The sequence below is a fragment of the Myodes glareolus genome, chromosome 23, assembly GCF_982192425.1.
Source record: "Myodes glareolus chromosome 23, mMyoGla1.1, whole genome shotgun sequence".
Lineage (NCBI taxonomy): Eukaryota > Metazoa > Chordata > Mammalia > Rodentia > Cricetidae > Myodes > Myodes glareolus.
In genome coordinates this window covers 7,060,205-7,076,727 of record NC_142048.1, presented here as the reverse complement: position 1 = coordinate 7,076,727, position 16,523 = coordinate 7,060,205, and the positions used below count along the sequence as shown (strand labels likewise).

General features: G+C 43.5%; 1 protein-coding gene across 3 annotated transcripts in view; it reads left to right on the top strand.

Annotated features, from left to right (window-relative positions):
- The window catches only part of Sh2d4a (SH2 domain containing 4A), a 61,907-nt gene that overhangs the window by 14,794 nt on the left and 30,590 nt on the right, over positions 1 to 16,523 (top strand). For 2 of the 3 annotated variants that reach the window (XM_048442769.3, XM_048442768.3), the window contains exon 4: positions 1,338 to 1,512. In XM_048442769.3, coding sequence (XP_048298726.3) covers positions 1,338 to 1,512 — 175 coding nt within the window. The remainder of the gene's footprint in view (positions 1 to 1,337; positions 1,513 to 16,523) is intronic. The other variant, XM_048442770.3, reaches the window with a different exon arrangement.

The following is a 16,523-nucleotide window of genomic DNA, read 5'->3' as shown; positions in this document are numbered from 1 at the left end:
CTCGTGAGCATATGGGGCTCTTCACAGTCAGTCAACACGCTGTAGTGACACCTCTTGTTCACAGCATGTGGTAGGAGAGCACAGTGGCACTTGAGGGTCAGAAGAATCACTTCAGATCTTCCCAGAGAGTTCACTTGAGCTCTCAGCGGTACCGCTCTGGCCTGCAGTGCTGCCCAACACCTGCTTCTGCGGCTCTCACAGACATCCCAAGGCTGATTTGCATGAGCGTGCTGGCTCCCCCTGCTCCACCTCTGCTCCGTTAGGTTAGCATCTTTCTGGAGCAGCAGCAAAGGATGCAGCCAAGTGTCAGGTGTGTTTGTGAGAACTGAACCAGCTGTGGGCAGCTGGATGGCAGAGTCTGTGCTATGCCAGGCACCAGGAATGCAGAGGGAGTCAGAAGAATTCATTCCAGCCTAGGAGGGAAACAAGGCAAAATGCACAACCAGCTGTTGCAATGCAGGCTGTGCCCAGAGGGAGGCTTGGCTAAGGTATAAACAGAATCCCCCTGTTCCAGGTGGGAGCCCAGCATTCTGCAGCATAGAAGAGGGGAAATCTGAATTGAGCCTTGGAGAAGAGTTGGGTATCCAGCTATAGAAGGTTAGGAGAGAAATTAGAGAATTTAGTCAGGATTTTGAACAGCTCTGTGTGGAGTGGTGAAAGCTTCTGAGTGCTTGGGGTACACCATATAAACCCCTACAGATGGGGTGATGCTTTAAGATACTTTGAAGGCTGGATGTAGGAGTCTGAACCTCTTCTAGGGACAGTGATAGTTTCATGGGAAATTGACATGGTCAACTGGACACGTGAGTGACTTGGAACAGAGGCAGGTGATTATCACCTCTGCTGGGTACCCTCTCTAGCTCTGGGCAGCCCCACTCTGAGCTGGTGAGCTGAACCGATGTGGGGACCCAACTTCAGTACCCAAAGACTAATAGTGTCTCACTCCAGTTCTCATGAGGTCATAAGTATAAATGGTCATATAAAACAGCAATGCAGGGGATAGTCTTTGAATAGCCATAAGAAGGCAGCATGTACTGGCAGCCTAGCTGAGCCAGGAGCTGGGTAGCCCTGGGTTCAAATCCTGACAAAACCATTATGCAGTCTTTGGTAAATTATAGTATTTCTCCGAACCTTTTATTGCAATGCAAGGATAGCCTCAGATGGTGTTATGAAGATTTAGGTAATGTTTTTAAAGTTCTGGTCAAAGACCTACCAGATGATAAGCATTACAATCAGCAAGCTGCTGCTGTTTTCTGCTGGGTTGGATTGTAGACATCTGCTTTGGAAGGCCTGTTCCTGCGGAAGGATGCTTTGATCATTTCCCCTTTGTTTCTCAGCAGGAAAGCTCAGTCTGCAGAAATCCCCAATAGCTCGAGAACAAAGTCACAGAACTGTGTTCAGCCAGAACTCCAGAAGCTGGAACCTCAGAATGTCACCAGGAAGACAACTGCAGAGGAGACATCAGGACAAGGACCCAGAGCAATACCAACCAAGGGTGAAGACAGAGCCCACGTGAGTCTTACCACTGTGCAAAATCCCACAGACAGGGAGGCAAAGGCAAGCGGCCACTGACACAATGAGCATGCTCTGGAGCTCAGATACCCTCAGCCTTTAAGGTCCTGCCATTCACCTTATATTGGGGCAGGAGTTAGAGACTTTTTTACCTTGTACTTCGTGAGTATAGTTAAGCATTACCTTTTTCCCAATGGGGCCGGTACTAAGAAGAAACTCTAGTAAAGTTGGACATTTTAATACATTTTCAATTTTCCACCACGTCTATAGCATGGTTTTGTTTGTTTGTTTTTTGGTTTTGTTGTTGTTGTTTTTCTCAGTAGAAGTCACATAGGTATGGTTTGTGGGCCAAACAATCCTTGTCATGACTACACACACATGAGCAAGTATTGTTGTGGTCTAGTAAGACTTTATTCCCTGACACCTCAAGGGCAGGACTTAGCCCATTCCCAAGTTAGATTGCATTCTGTTGAGTCTTCCTTTGCTTAATGAACAGGCTCTAAACATGAGCATCCTTTTGGTTTCATGAATTCTGCATGGGATGTCGAATTTTATGCTAAGAACTGGTGTGAATTCTTTTATGAACCAGGTTCTTTAGAAAACTCAAATATAATTTGCTTCTGGGATTATAGTTTGGAAGAACAATAAACTGCATCACAAAGTACAGTATTCTGCCAGAAATTTAATTACACTGTGAATTAACAGAGGATTTGCTGTTATTTGACTTACATTGACATCCACATGGGTTGTACGTGACGAGGGCAGCTATCTGAAGCTCACTTAGAGGCTGACCCTCGGGGATATGGTTATCTCTGTTCTGCCTACTTCTGAGTCTGATAATATTCTAATCATTAACGTGTCTCTAGGGTTATTATGTGGCAAAGGCAGAGCAGGATGCAGAGTGTCCCTTTTGGCACTCACAACGCTGTGAGCTAGCTACCGCTTCTCTTTGTCCATTTTACTTGTTTTTTATGTACTCTGTGCGCATGTGAGCACAGGTATATGTGCATGTGTGTGAAGGCCAGAAGACACTCTTTGGTGTCATTGCGAAGAAAGCCATTTACAGCATGTTAGATAGTCTCTCATTAGCTTGAAACTTATCAGTCAGACTAGACTGGGCCAGTGAGCAAGGCATTTTCCTGCTTCTGCTTCCGCAGTGCTGGGATTGCAAGCATGCATCTCCCAACTTCTCTATGGGTTCTGAGGATTGAATTTAAATTCTCACACTTGTAGAGGAAGTGCTTTACTGACTGAGTCTTCCTAAAATGTTCATCTTTGTTTGTCTTACAAGTGAGGAGTCTGAGGGTAGCCTTGGTTAAGCAGCATGCTGAATGTCTGGTTCATGCCTAGGTCTTCATGGTTCCTAAGTTACTTTTTAATTGTCAGTTTTTTTCAGAGATTTATTTATTTGTATTTATTTTACGTGTATGAGTGTCTGTGTTTATGTATAGGCATCATGTATATACGTTGCCTAACGAGGCCAGAAGAGGTTGTTTTATCCCCTGGAGCTAGAGTTACCTTGTGAGCTGCCTTGAGGGTGCTGAGAACCAAGATCGGGTCCCCTGGAAGAGCAGCCAGTGCTCCTAACTGCCAAGCTGGTTTTCTGACCCACCTCAACTGTTGACTCCTATTAGTGACTGTGTCCTTACTGTGTAGACTAGGAAGAAACACCACAAAGACAAGACTTGTAGTCTTTAGTAAAAAGTTCTAAAGTTTTGCTTTTGAGACCTCGCTGAGGTTTTCCCTCATCTTCTCAATCAAACTTTCTCATACTCGGTGTGCCCTCAGCATGCCTTACACTAAACTCCTCCAAGCCACTCTGTTTCTAAGACCCCTAAAATGAAGAACAGTAACAACAACCAGAGCCTCAAGAAACACCATTTATATGTGATAAGGCATGCATGCTTATATCTGTGCTGGAATTACATTGTCAGAGTAATTACACTTTTCAAAACTAGGATAAAAGGTTAAAACAGACAGTAAACATCTACCATGATTAGTCTTGATCAAACGTGTCATAAGCTTCCCAGCATGCATGGCGTGGTGCCTTCTTGCTCCTTTGTCTGCTGGAGTTTTAGTGGAAAGTGATGAGGAGGGGGAAGGGAAAGGGAAGCATTTAAATTCGAGAAATATGGATGTTGATGAAAGTTTTTTCTTTTTCTCTTTCTGCTTTTGCCATGTCGGGAGTGGGGGTCCTATCAAGTCCCGTTATAATGTTTGCTGAAGTTCCCTTTAGTAGTGGGGTGCTCAGAGAGGCTGTGATCTTTCCATTTGGACAGCAAGCTCCTGTATCATACGTAGAATCCACTAATGGCATGTTTATATTTTGCTTGTAAACCTTGCCAGTTTAAACTACTGCATCTGTCATGGTTTGGTATGGCAGAGGGAGACCAGTAATATCTAGGAGAGTTCTGGGGATGGGTAAAAGATAAAATGCATACAGATATACCAAGTTAGTCCCTAACACCTGCTGGGTTGATTCCCTCTCCTTCTCTTTCCCAATAATAGTTTTAACTCAGACAACAAGGTTAGTATCCCAAGCCTGATTTAATTACTAATTTCTTTAAGGAAAAAAAATCAAGATAACAAAGTTGAAGTAAAAATAGCCACTGCCACCAGGAACTTTACCGATGGGGAGGTGTGGAGAGGTTTAGCTAATGTTTAATGTTGAATGGTAATAAGTGCTCTGAGGGAAATTACGGCTTTCCACACATCCCCATTACTTCAGGGTTTGGGCCAGGACATCCTGAATGACCTTTATGAGACCTTGAGTGTGAGATGGTAACAGAGGACTCGTGGGGCAACAGTCCAGCCAGCGGCAAAATGGAGAAAGATTTGTGGGGATCAAGAAGAGGGGGAAGTGTGAATGTCTTGTCACACTGGGAGTAGGCAAGGAAGGGGGATGTCAGTGTTTTACTCTGTTTTCAGGGAATAATTGGAAATCATAAATGAGTTTTGAACAACTTTGTATTTTGAAGAGAATCCATCAGTCTTGTATTCCATAAGTTCAGGGACAGGTAGCACAGCCAAGCCTTCCTGTCTAAGGAGTGGGAAGCCAGCAGCATCAGCAGGGGCTTCTGGAAGAGGAGATGGGGTTTGGGCTCAGCGGTAGATGGGGGAGAAGCTCATCTTATTCAGAAGCACGCGGTTTGCCTTATAGCGTGTTCTCAGGCTGTCATTTCCTTTCCCATTCATTTCATAACTTCTCCTGACATGTAAACAAGGGAGTTACAAGAACAAGAATTCCTTTTATAAGTGAAGAAGTTGATGGTCAAAGGTATGAGTCCAAATCACAGATCTGAAAGGCCTTGTCTTGCATATCTACCTCAGTCCCCACTCCAAATTTTGGTTTGTCTTTAGACATGACAGAAACATTTGTCCCCATTCCTCAAACCTTTTTCCTAAGATGGGAACTCCTATGGAATATGGAAGGAAGCTAGAGTAAGGAGAGTCATCCTATATGTTTCTAAAATAAAATCTGTTCAAGTTTTAGTTGCAGTTTTTTCTAACGCTGGAATGAAAAGATATTGTCTAAAATTCCATTGTCTTACCAGGCCTAAAAGCTGTTATGGAGAAAAAGTATCTCCAAATACGTGTGTGTGTGTGTGTGTGTGTGTGTGTGTAAGTATGTGTAATGTTCATGGTATATGCGTGTGTGTGTGTGTAAGTGTGTGTAATGTTCATGGTATATGCACGTGTGTGTGTGTTTGTGTGTGTGTGTGTGTGTGTGTGTGTGCCCATGCTATGCCAGGCATGCTGCTCAATCATTCTCTATCCTATCCCTTATGAGACTCACACGCATGTTGTTTGTCCATGGCCGGGCTCTAGCCTTTTGCTTCTCACTCCCTGTGAGCTTTGCGTGGTTGTTCAGCGTGAGGGCGAGAAATTAAAGGGCCTGTGGTTGAGTTTGTTCCTGGGACTGTTAGGGTGAATCCCATAAACTTTTGGGGGCCTCTGGTTTTCTATCTATAAAGATAGGGAAGTAATAGAATATGCATGTCATGAAAACAGAAGGAGAAAAGGGACAGCAAGAGAGGACAAGGGGACAGGAGAGAGTAGTAGAGTGGAGAATGAGCGAAGAGAGGACAAGGGGACAGGAGAGAGTAGTAACGTGAAGAATGAGCGAAAGACGTGAAGGTTTTCTCGAGACATGAAAATGCCATGGTGACCCTATTTCTATACCCGTGGATTCAAAGACTTAATTCAAATGCCTGTGCTGTTTATCTCCTGGACTTGGGTACACATCATATGCGGGAATGCATTTCTTTAGAAGTCCCAGTGAGCAGGAGGGTTGTTTTCAGTAGGAACACTGGAAGGCTGGCCCGGGCCGGCTGCCCATGTCCTCCCTGACTCCATGCTTCGCTGCCCTGTACTCTGGACCTGGTTTCCATGACTTCACTCCTTCCCTGAACAACTGTTCCATGGTTCTGCACATGTAATGGCGAGTCTCGGAGAGCCTACAGGGGAGGCATAAACAAGATCTCCCTCTTCCAGAGTTTAATTCTAGTGGGGAGAAGGGGAGCAGCTAGAAGCCAAAAATGAGGCAGGGTTTGATGAGGTTTCAGGAGGGAGTGGGCACTGGTTTGGTGGGATAATGGGAGAGGATGATCTGCTGGAAGGGCAGGTGGGTGAGGGAGAGGTTTGGGAAGAACAGTCTGACTGGGATCGGGCACGTAGGCTAAGACCCAGGGGCAGTGATGCCAAGAATTTCCTCTCTGCAGGTGGAAGCAGGCTTGGCTTGGGGGTTGGTTTCATTCCTGTAAAAACAATAGCAATACACTTAGTTCACTAAAATAGTTCCGACAGAAACAGGCTGGGAGCCTGGGGTGGCGTGTTTAAGGTATGCCAGGCTGAAATTGTGCCATGTGAGCTGCTTCCTGGTGGTTCTGGAGAAGGATCTACTCTTGTTAGGACTCTTGTCCAAAGGGGCCGTCTAAATGCCATGTTCAGTCTCTGCCAACCAGGGTACATGAGCTGATGGTATTGGTTAGGGGACAATTGACTCCTGGAGGTGGCTTACAGTCTTTCTCTTTCTATGTGGCCCTTCCGGGGTGATGAAGCCTGTTTCCTGCCTAGAATCTCTCTGGTTTCCTGTCTGCTGTGTCTCCCGGCTCCCACTGGAGAAAGTTCTCTGTTTCTAACAGGTCATGTGTCCTCAGGGACAATCCAGGATAAATTCTCCACTTACACCCTTTGTTTGTAGTTAAACTCTATGAAGTTCCTTTTGCCATATAAGCAGGTGCTGGGAATTGCACTGTGGCTACCTCTAGAGCTATCCTTTCTATCCTGTAAGATAGACCAGGACCAGGCTCCATAGTATATGCCTTCCCTTATCAATCCAAACTTCTAGGCCAAGATGTGTTCCAGAATTCAAATCATCTCAGACTTTTTACAAGAGATGTGAATGCATGACCCCATATTGGGTCGCATAATTGAAAGCAGGAGATGGAAAGCTTTGCAATCGTGCAAGGCTTCTGAACTTACAATGAACAAAGATTAATTTAAAATCAAACATCTAATGGATCCAAGGAGCTTCTGGTAGAACTCGCGCTGGTTTCATCTCATGGCTTCAGTGAACTCACCATGTGTCCACCATATTCCCATCACTGTGTGAGACTGCAGTGGGCACTGCTGGGAATATCCTAACGCAGAATCGACAGCGTTGTGAGTTCTGAGTTTCAGCTTTTACTGCACACACAATGATTTTGTTGTTGTTGTTGTTCTTTTAGAAACATAATAGTTTAACTATGGAAAACACAGGCTTTCAGTATTTTCCTATAGCCTTCCCTTGGTATGTACAAATTAGCACGTCTCTGGATTCTATTACTAGAATGTTTGATTTTAAAGATTGCAGTTTGGATTGCTGACTTTAGTTTTATGCAAAAATATTTGCTTGGAATTAGAACAGAATTTTGACTAATTTCTGAAATGGTCCTAAAAGTACCTCCTGCCTCTTGTACTATGTATTGCACTAGGTATTCTCAGTATTGGTGATCATAAAAGTGTTTAACCCTGAAAAACTCTGAAGATGCTCTCCAGCCCGAAGAAGCAAATATACAGCCTATCTTGAACTATTTATGCAAAAAACTCATTAGTGTGCCAGTTTTCTTTCATCTTTAATTGTTGATAAAATTCTATGTGGACCAAAGAATTGTTTCTCTTAGACAGGGGTGATACAACTAAGGAAGCTCAGAAGTCATGCTCTTTTCTACTGTGCAAGACAGCTGTCGTCCTGAGCAGATCACAGTGAGCACTTAGGGTTCGTGGGTGCCATCACTGAACTGGAGGTGACAGTCAGCGGTAGGACTGCTGTCATCCTACAGGGTTCTGATAGGCCAGTTGGGAACCAGATGCCGTTTCTAGGCAAATACGAGTATGCTGAGGGGTTAATAGAAAACAGAGAGGAGGAGAGATGAAGCACTATGTGAACACCCAGCCCAGGGAGTTGGGTGGAAAATAGTTGGACCCTGCGACTGTGTCGAGCTTCTTGGGGACACTCAATAGGTACAGCTATCTGAATAGTCTGCATGTTTCTCCCGTTTCCTGTAAGAGAATTTGGAAGGACAGAACAGGAGAATGGTAGACTACATTAATTTTTAAGATAAGTCTTTTGTATTTCTCTGTAATGTGTAGATTGGGACCTTATTGATATCAAGAAACGGCCTTTGTCCCCAAAAGGAGCCTTGAATAAGACTATATTTGCTCACTTTTAGACTGTAATCTCTAGAGAATTGTCCCGTGAGTTCTGCAGAAATGACCTTGAGAGCCATCCAGCGATATAGCAAAACAGGGGATTCCAAAACTGGGGTTATATGTAGAAGAGCTACACAAGATTAGTCCCCTCAGCATTCCGTCTTGGAAGGGGTAAGGGCCCGTGAGGCCCCACCCATCCCTGAAGGACTATAGACAATCACTGGTGGCTGGGGAAATGGGTGTCATTTTCATCCTTTGTGTAGCCACTGATCCATTGGCTGTTCCTGCTCTAGTTCATCTCTCACCCACATTCACGCAAGTAACTAAACAGACCCAGTGAGTATCTCTGGCCCCCCAGAAACATCTGGATTCAAAGAAGTGCAACAAAGTAAAAGGAAAAAAGACCTCTCAGACAGCAGATTACAAAGCCAACCAGAGTCTTCTGTGTCTTCTTTTCTTTATCCAAAAGGAGTTAGAGTTACGAGCTCTTGTCTCTCAGCAGCATGAGTCCCCACAAGCCACACTATGCACTTTGCCTACACACGGTCTGAAAGCTACCCACCAGGACACATTTTGCCTGTAAAGACATAATGAAAACCTTCCACCTAGCCCTTCCTTCTGTACGGCCCTTCCAAACTAAAGGTAAGCATGCTGTCTATCCGGAAAGCAGCAACTATCCAGACTGGAGTTTGACTGTTTGCTTTTACGAAAACATGCTTCAGAAGCAAAAGACTAAGGGCTGGGATGCATTTCAGTATTGCTGTTTGTGTAAGATAAAATAGTGGGTGTGTCACATAAAGGCAGACAAAGAACAAATGTGTTTAATGTGCTTATCTTTCTAATTCAAGAACCAAGAGATGAGCTATAATTGGAGTCTAATGCAGTTACCCAAGTACTTTCGATATAGCTAACAGAATTTAGGATAGTTTACAGAATATATTTTGTATACGACACACAAAATACTAGCACTTTATAAGCCATTTAAACTGTTCTTTTTAAAAAGAGGAACAAATAAGCAAAAAGCATCTGGCATAAGATACTAATGTAAAACAGATTAGGAAAGAGTGAAGGTACACCTCCAGCATAGTGGAAGAATATCATCTTGAATGTTGTATGAAGTTGGTAGCATGGCTTTTCACAGCTTTGCTTTGTACTCAGCCCTTGGTGACAACATATGTTGTAGGTGTCATTTGTAGTGATTTGCCCACCCAACTCATTGATAGAATTGGGATGAAGAAAGAAGGAATTTTGGGTCAATAGACCAAAAGTCAAGTTGAACACTTAGAGTTGGTCATTAACTCTCTGGGGTGGGTTTCTTGATCTCTAAGATGGGGTCTACAGTAGCTGTGTGTTGCTGAGCTAGTGTGTAAATACGATATAACATACAGTAGAGTGTTTTACAAAGTATCCTGCATGACATGAGTGGCCAGGTCTACTCTTCGTTGTGCTTTTCTCCACCCCACTGATCAAGACTTCTTGAATAAATTATGTTTTAAAGCCTGGTTATCCTCTCAGCCGCAGTTCATTGTTTTGTGTCTTGACTAAGACAACTTCTTTATCTTTCTTTTAAAACTGCTTCATAGATGTGAATTCAAGAACAGCTGGTGTGGGAGGTCCTTCTGTCTATATGCTGCTTTTATTGGTTAGTGAAAAGAAACTGGCTTGGTCTGATAGGGTAGAACAGAGCTAGGCGGGGAAGACTAAACTGAATGCTGGGGGAAAGGAGGCGGAGTCAGAGAGAAGCTATGTAGTGAGGCCAGAGATGGACATCAGAACTTTAGGCTGTAAACCATAGCCACATGGCAATACATAGAAGAATAAAAATGGGTGAAATTAATATGTAAGAGTTAGCCAATGAGAAACTAGAGCTAATGGGCTAGAGTTTCTGTGTGACTGTTTCGGTTCTGGGCAGCCATGACGAACAAGCAGCCCCCTCCAGCAAACAGCCTTTAAATCTTCGCTCTGAAATGCTTTGCCTTTCCAACCCTGCCTAGCGGATTGAATTTTCTGCTGTGTCCATGTTGCTGTGTAGGTCTGTAGGACGGAAGGTGTAGGAGCAGTGGCTGAAGTTCTCCTAATGTAGCCATTCTGTACTCTAATGTACAGATTAAACTAGAAACTAAACATGATATTTAATTTAAAGGTGTGTTCTTAAATCATATGTCATGTTAGAGCAGTTAGGTTGAAAGTCCTGAGGATTGAATAACCCTTTCACGGGGCATCCTAAGACTATTGGAAAGCACAGATATTTGTATAATGTCTCATAAAGGTAGCAAAATTGCAGTTATGAAGTAGCAACGAAAATAATTTTATTGTTGGAGGTCACCATAATACGAGGGATTGAATTAAAGGATCACAGCATCGGGAAAGGTGAGAACCACTGTGTTAGCATTTGTTGCACGTTTCATTTTGAGCGTTTCTTAGACTAAAATGATTTGCTAAAAAAACCCAAATAAGATAAGTGCGGAAAATAGTCCTTGGTTTCCATTGTCTTGAAGAGTGTTCTGGCAAGATCTCTTTTTAAGGAGCACGTAGCTATTTTCAGCAATAAAATTGATATCCCACTTTTCACCTTGTTAGTCTACTAGCCTTGGGAAATCTCTCTCTCTTTTTCTTTTTCTCTCTCTCCCCCTCTTTCCCTCTCTCTCCTGGTATTTTATAAGCAAAAGGCTAAATATTGTAGGCATGTATTAAAGTGATGGGGAAGAGGGTGGTGACATCACGGACTGGCCAGCAAAATGACAGACTGCTATCGTCTGCAGCATTTGACTTCAGTCTGTCTTGATAATAACAAAGCTGGATTTCATATCTTTTAGTGATTGAAAACCTTTTTGTGAATTCATTGTATTTGTTCATTCATCCAATATTTATGAGGCCCTATTAAGTGTGGGTTAATGTTCTATTTTCTGTAGAAGACTTGGGAGATGCTGGTCCAAGCTGGCATGGTATTTACCCTTATAGAAGTTATTATTCTAAATATTCTTCTATTACAGAATATCAGGATTAAGAAGGATAAAAGAATAGGATAGGTAAAAGTGCAGTCATTTGATTTAAAAAGTTAAGATTTCAGTTTTATATTAACTCATTACTTTTATCTTTGTTCCCAAAATATAAATTCTAGAAAAGCATTTCATTTATTGGAGTCTTCTGATTTAGTTGAAATGAAGAGGCCCTGGCATTTGTCTGATTGTATAACCCTATTTTTAAATAAAGTGAATGTTAAATGAATGGTTTTGCAAATCAATTTTACAAGTGAATATAATTAGGATAATCCTTCTTGTATGACATCTATTCTCCTGGGGGACTGCAGTTTGCAACCTTATAATAACTATGGCGTCAGCAGCATCAATCTATAACCCAGCTGCTTGTGTAGATGAAATTGCTATGCTTCCCGGTCTAATAGCATTTAAAATATACTGTCATCTGTCCAACACGATGAGCTACACTCCTGGAGTTAATTGAGACTTTCATTCTGACTTGGCCTGCAGGAGGCTCTGTAGCTTCTGTTCTTCTTCACTTTCTATTTCCCTCTTTATCTGGGAAATTTTGTGTAGCTACTATTGAAGGAATTATTATTATTTTTTTTAGCAGAGGCAAGCAAAAGGCTGGTGTGATTGCTTTAACTCTGGCCATAAATTTTTCAATATCTGTTACATTCCTTTAGGGTAACCGGTGGAAGATGGCTAAGGAGGCTGATGGGTGTGGGAGAAGACGCGTGCTCCCTCTGGGAGAATGAGTGGAGCAAGTTTTAGCTACAGGAAGGACATGGGTGTGAGTCTCTGCTCTCCTACCTGTTAACAGGTTCCCTCACCACTTGGGTGATTCTTGACATGAAGGTCAAACGATGCATTGAACAGGGAGTGCTTTATAAACCCACATTGTATGGGTACAGGGCACTGTCCCTCTATTTCTCTTATGTAGGAATAAGCGAAGGGAATACTGGTCATCTTCAGAGGGGGCCAGTACCATTGCCGAGCTGCTCAGTTCTCCTATGAGTGCTTAGGAGGCAGACACATTTCTGAGATTGTCTCCCTCTTATGTAGGCATCATAAGCCATCATGTTTGAGTCTGTGAAGCTGCATGATTCTTAATAAAGAAGTCTCTTGGATGCACCATTTTCAGCCTAGTGTATTATACACAGTGCATTTTCTGGGCTGGTGAAGTCGTATCGGTGTATCTGAGTGGACTTGCTTTATGCGAGTCTGAAGCCCTTAATTTTACTTCGACACTTTGAGACATGTCAAACCTTGGGTCACCTTAAAAAGCAGGATTTTTATAAATATGGTTGTTAGTATGTATGAAAAGATTTACAGCATGGCTTCAATATATATAAAAGTATTTGGGTAGAGTTATTCAGCTCTGGAGTGGTTATTAAAATTCAGTTCCATACTAACGTAAGTCTACTTGAGATCCAATGTGTGCACCTTGCTTTTGAAAACCAAACCTAAAATTTCAAAGACAAAGAAACCTACAGCACTCTGAGCACATCGTTAGGTGGTATTCATGACCTTAGGGCTCTCTTTGGTGTCTGGCACATTGTGTATGCTTAGCTCTCAGTTATTTCAAGAATATTAACAACCCTGTCATTTCTGATAAGTTCAAAACCAGCGAGCAGGTTGAAAATGCTAGTGAAAGAAGAAACGGAAAAGGTTTAAGGTAAACTTGTAAACGTGGGCGCTGGGAAGGCAATGCTGTGTGTGCACTGGATAAGGGGTTCTAGAGGGCCAAGGCTCCACACAAGGGGTTGGAAGTGTTACCCACGCAGGCAGCATCGCTGAGCATGGAATGAAATCTGCTTTAATGCACAGCAGTGAGGAGTAAGCGGGTCACTGTCAGACGTCTGGTGGCCGAGTGCTAGGTCAGGAAGCATGGAAGGGTCTGGGAGTTTAATAGCTGGGAGTAGTGATGGTGTCTCTGACAAAATGTTGGTTCAAAAATATCTGGTTTTTGATATTTTGGATGTGTGAGTCAACTTAAGGGTCAGGCCATGATGACGTGTGGCTTCAGAGAATTTCCAAATCTCGGAGTGTAAATGGGTCAGGTCCTGACTTTAAGAGTACAGCTAAGCACATTGGGAACATCATCTGTATCTCCGAGGAGGGGCCAGGGTGAAATGCCTATCTGCCTCCTGGCTTTCAACACAAGAAACTGACCCTGCTTGGAATGCAATGCTCCATTGATCTTAAATCAACGAGGAAAGGGAGGCTGTCCCCAAGTTCACATCTGTGAGGACATAAAAGAAGTAAAAGATTTTCAAAGTCATCTGAGCCAGTTGAAGAGACAATCCTGACTTGTTTGTGATGAGGGAACTGGTCTCTGGACTCTATTTCTGATGCCGAGCAGCTGAACGTTCCTTGAGAATATTAAAATGAGGGGAAATGGGCTAAGTGGGGATTGGAAACCCTGTCTGATTCATCTGTTTTCAAGGCAAACGCATAAATGATCTTTTGGCCTGCATCTGGTTTGCCTGTGGCTACAATGACAGCAGCACAGAAAGCAGACATTAACATGAGCCAGTGTGTGTTCCCACACAACTCAGAGACAGTTTCTTCACCTGAAAATGAGTTCTGTCACCAAAGATATCGTCCAAAGTCAAAACAGTACTAAATCGCTAATACAAGGCTGTGCCACTATCTATGTTCAAATGACTAGCAAGCCCTTGTAAAGTTAGCATAAATTCAACACCCTCCACGAGCAAAACGAAATCTCAGTAGGAAGCTAGAAATGTGCTATCAGTATATAATGGTCCATTTTATCAACCAAGGCAGTGAAACCTTAAAAATATAGACCCAAGATGTAATGTTCATACACACACACACACACACACACACACACACACACACACACACACACGGTTACCTTTTCTTATTTTTTTAACATTCCAGAATGGTTGTTTGTTTTCAATAGGACTGAGCTCTACCTGTTGACATCTAAAAGGCATCCAAGTTGCAGGGCATCATGGGAATGAGACATACCAAACCATCAGCTCCTGGCTTTGGGTCATTTGCTCATCTGTGTGCTCTACTGAGTGGAAACAGTGCTTTTATGTGCCCGAGGCAGCTTGGCTCAGGAACTTGGTGCCAGTGGGAAGAGAGACTTGCTGGCTCCAGATCTGTGGGAACATGGATAGATCAGCTTCTGGAATTACTTCACACTTCTAAACACTATTTTAAAAAAGCATGCATTTTTAATTTTTAGTCACACTACATTTTTTTTTCAAGATGCATCCAGCAAAAGTTGGCAGACTCCATCCATCACATGCAGGCATCTGGATTCCACCAGGTAAAATGGATTTGCATTCTGTCTTCAGGGGGCTGGCTGCATAGCCATTGCCACTAAATGTTCCACAAATTAGTTCGTTAGGATCACGCAGACATGAAATTAGGCAGCAGAGTGTGAAATCTGCCTTGGGAGCCACAGGCACAGCCATTCGTCTTTCCCCATTTGTCTTGAGTTGGGAGCATCTTGGCTGTCATGCAACGAACAGATGCCAAGATGTGCCTGCTGAGCCTCTCACGGCAGAGCCGAAGCAGAGGCGGCGTCCCCAGTGGCTGCCACATCCAGGGAGACTGTTTCTAGAGTGACAAATGGCTGTCAATCATCAACTGTGATTCCTGCTCAGGTGCCTCGTGGGCTTCCTGTCTCTGTGAGCCTCACTGCTGGGGGTGAGCAGAAGCTTCTGCTGCCAGCGTCCATTGAGCGGAGAGCTTCTTTGGGCCTTAGATCGCTTTTCCATCCACCCAGACCTGACCTTGACCATAAAGAACAGGCCCTACTGTTGTTTCTCTATTGGCAGAGAGGCTGTGCTTTCATCCACTGCTGGTTCAGCACGCAACTGTGGCTCTGCAGTTACTGGCCTGCTTCTCTGGCAGCGGTCAGGCTGCTCAGGCCCTGGCCTGATGGGAATTCTGTTTCTGAAGGCCCTGGCTATGTTACTGCTGCCAAATATAGGTTTTAATTAAATCTCTATCATGCTATTTATCAATAAGACTCAGGAGTCAAAGGTTGGGGTGAAAACCTGCTAGCTCAGAGGTCGTGAGTGGCAACTAGCTGATCTCTTTTAGCTGGCTGCTCTCCAAAAGCCAGTGTGCTTCTGCTCTGCCAAAACAAAAAAACACACGCCACACAAAGTCCCTCCCTCCTTCTTCCTGTGCATCTGTCTGTCATCTTACAGGCACCCTCTGGCTCTCTATGATGATTTTCTGTCAACTTGTTGCTACCTCGGCTTCCTAAACCAAGGCTGATTTTATTTAATTAATGCAAACACAAACTTAGGGTTCACAGCGTGATCAAATAACCCCCAACATCCCATTTTTGCCACAATATTAGATTGCTATCAGATCACAGGCTGTTCACAATAAATTAGGAATAGATTGTGGTAGGATTTGACCCATAAAAAGTCTGAAAATTCATGGTAAAACACAAGCCCAAGAAGAGAAGTTTGTGTTTCTCTTTTTAATTTTTTAATTTAAATAATATTTTTTTCATTTATTTTACATACCAACCAGTTTCTCCTCCCATCTTTCCTCCTGTCCCCTTCTCTTTCCCATTCACTCTTCCTCCACGTGGCCTTGCACAAAGCATGGCTCATCAAGTTGAAGCAGCACCAAACTCCTCCCTTCCATCGAGGCAGGACCAGGTAATGGGAAACAGGTTACCAAAAGTCAGCAAAGTGCCAGGGAGATTTACTGATTTCACCGTTTAGAAGCCTTACTAAGAGACCAAGCTACAAGACTGTACACACATGCAGAGGGCCTATGTTGGTCCCATGCAGGCTCTCTGACTGTTGGTCCAGCATCCATGAGCCCCTGTGAGCTCAGGTCTTTGTGGGTTCCCCAATTATGACTCCCCTGGATGGGACAATCCCTCCTTTCTTTTTTCTTTAAGGAGGGAGCTCAACACAGTGCTTATCTGTGGATCTCTGCCTCTGCCACTCTATCCCTTAACTGAGGGCAATTAAGGAATTCACCAGCCTGCTTACAGTAGATGGCCAGTTCAGGCAACCTCTCCACCATTGCTAGAAGACTTAGTTGGGGTCATCCTTGTGGGTTCCTGGAGGGTTTGAAGAGTTTTCTAATAGATCCATGCCCAAGAATGGGCTTATGAAGAGGCTGCCTAGACATTCCTGTGGGTCAAGTGACCTACCCCCTAACTCTTCTTTAGTGACACCTATCCATGGGGACAGCTCTGGAACATCAAGAACTGATGTTAAATTCAGGACTGGAAGAATGTCTCAACAATTAAAGAGTTACTGTTTGCTGTGCAAACACAAGGACTAGCGTTTGGATTCCAGCATTCACATAAGAAACTGTGGGAGT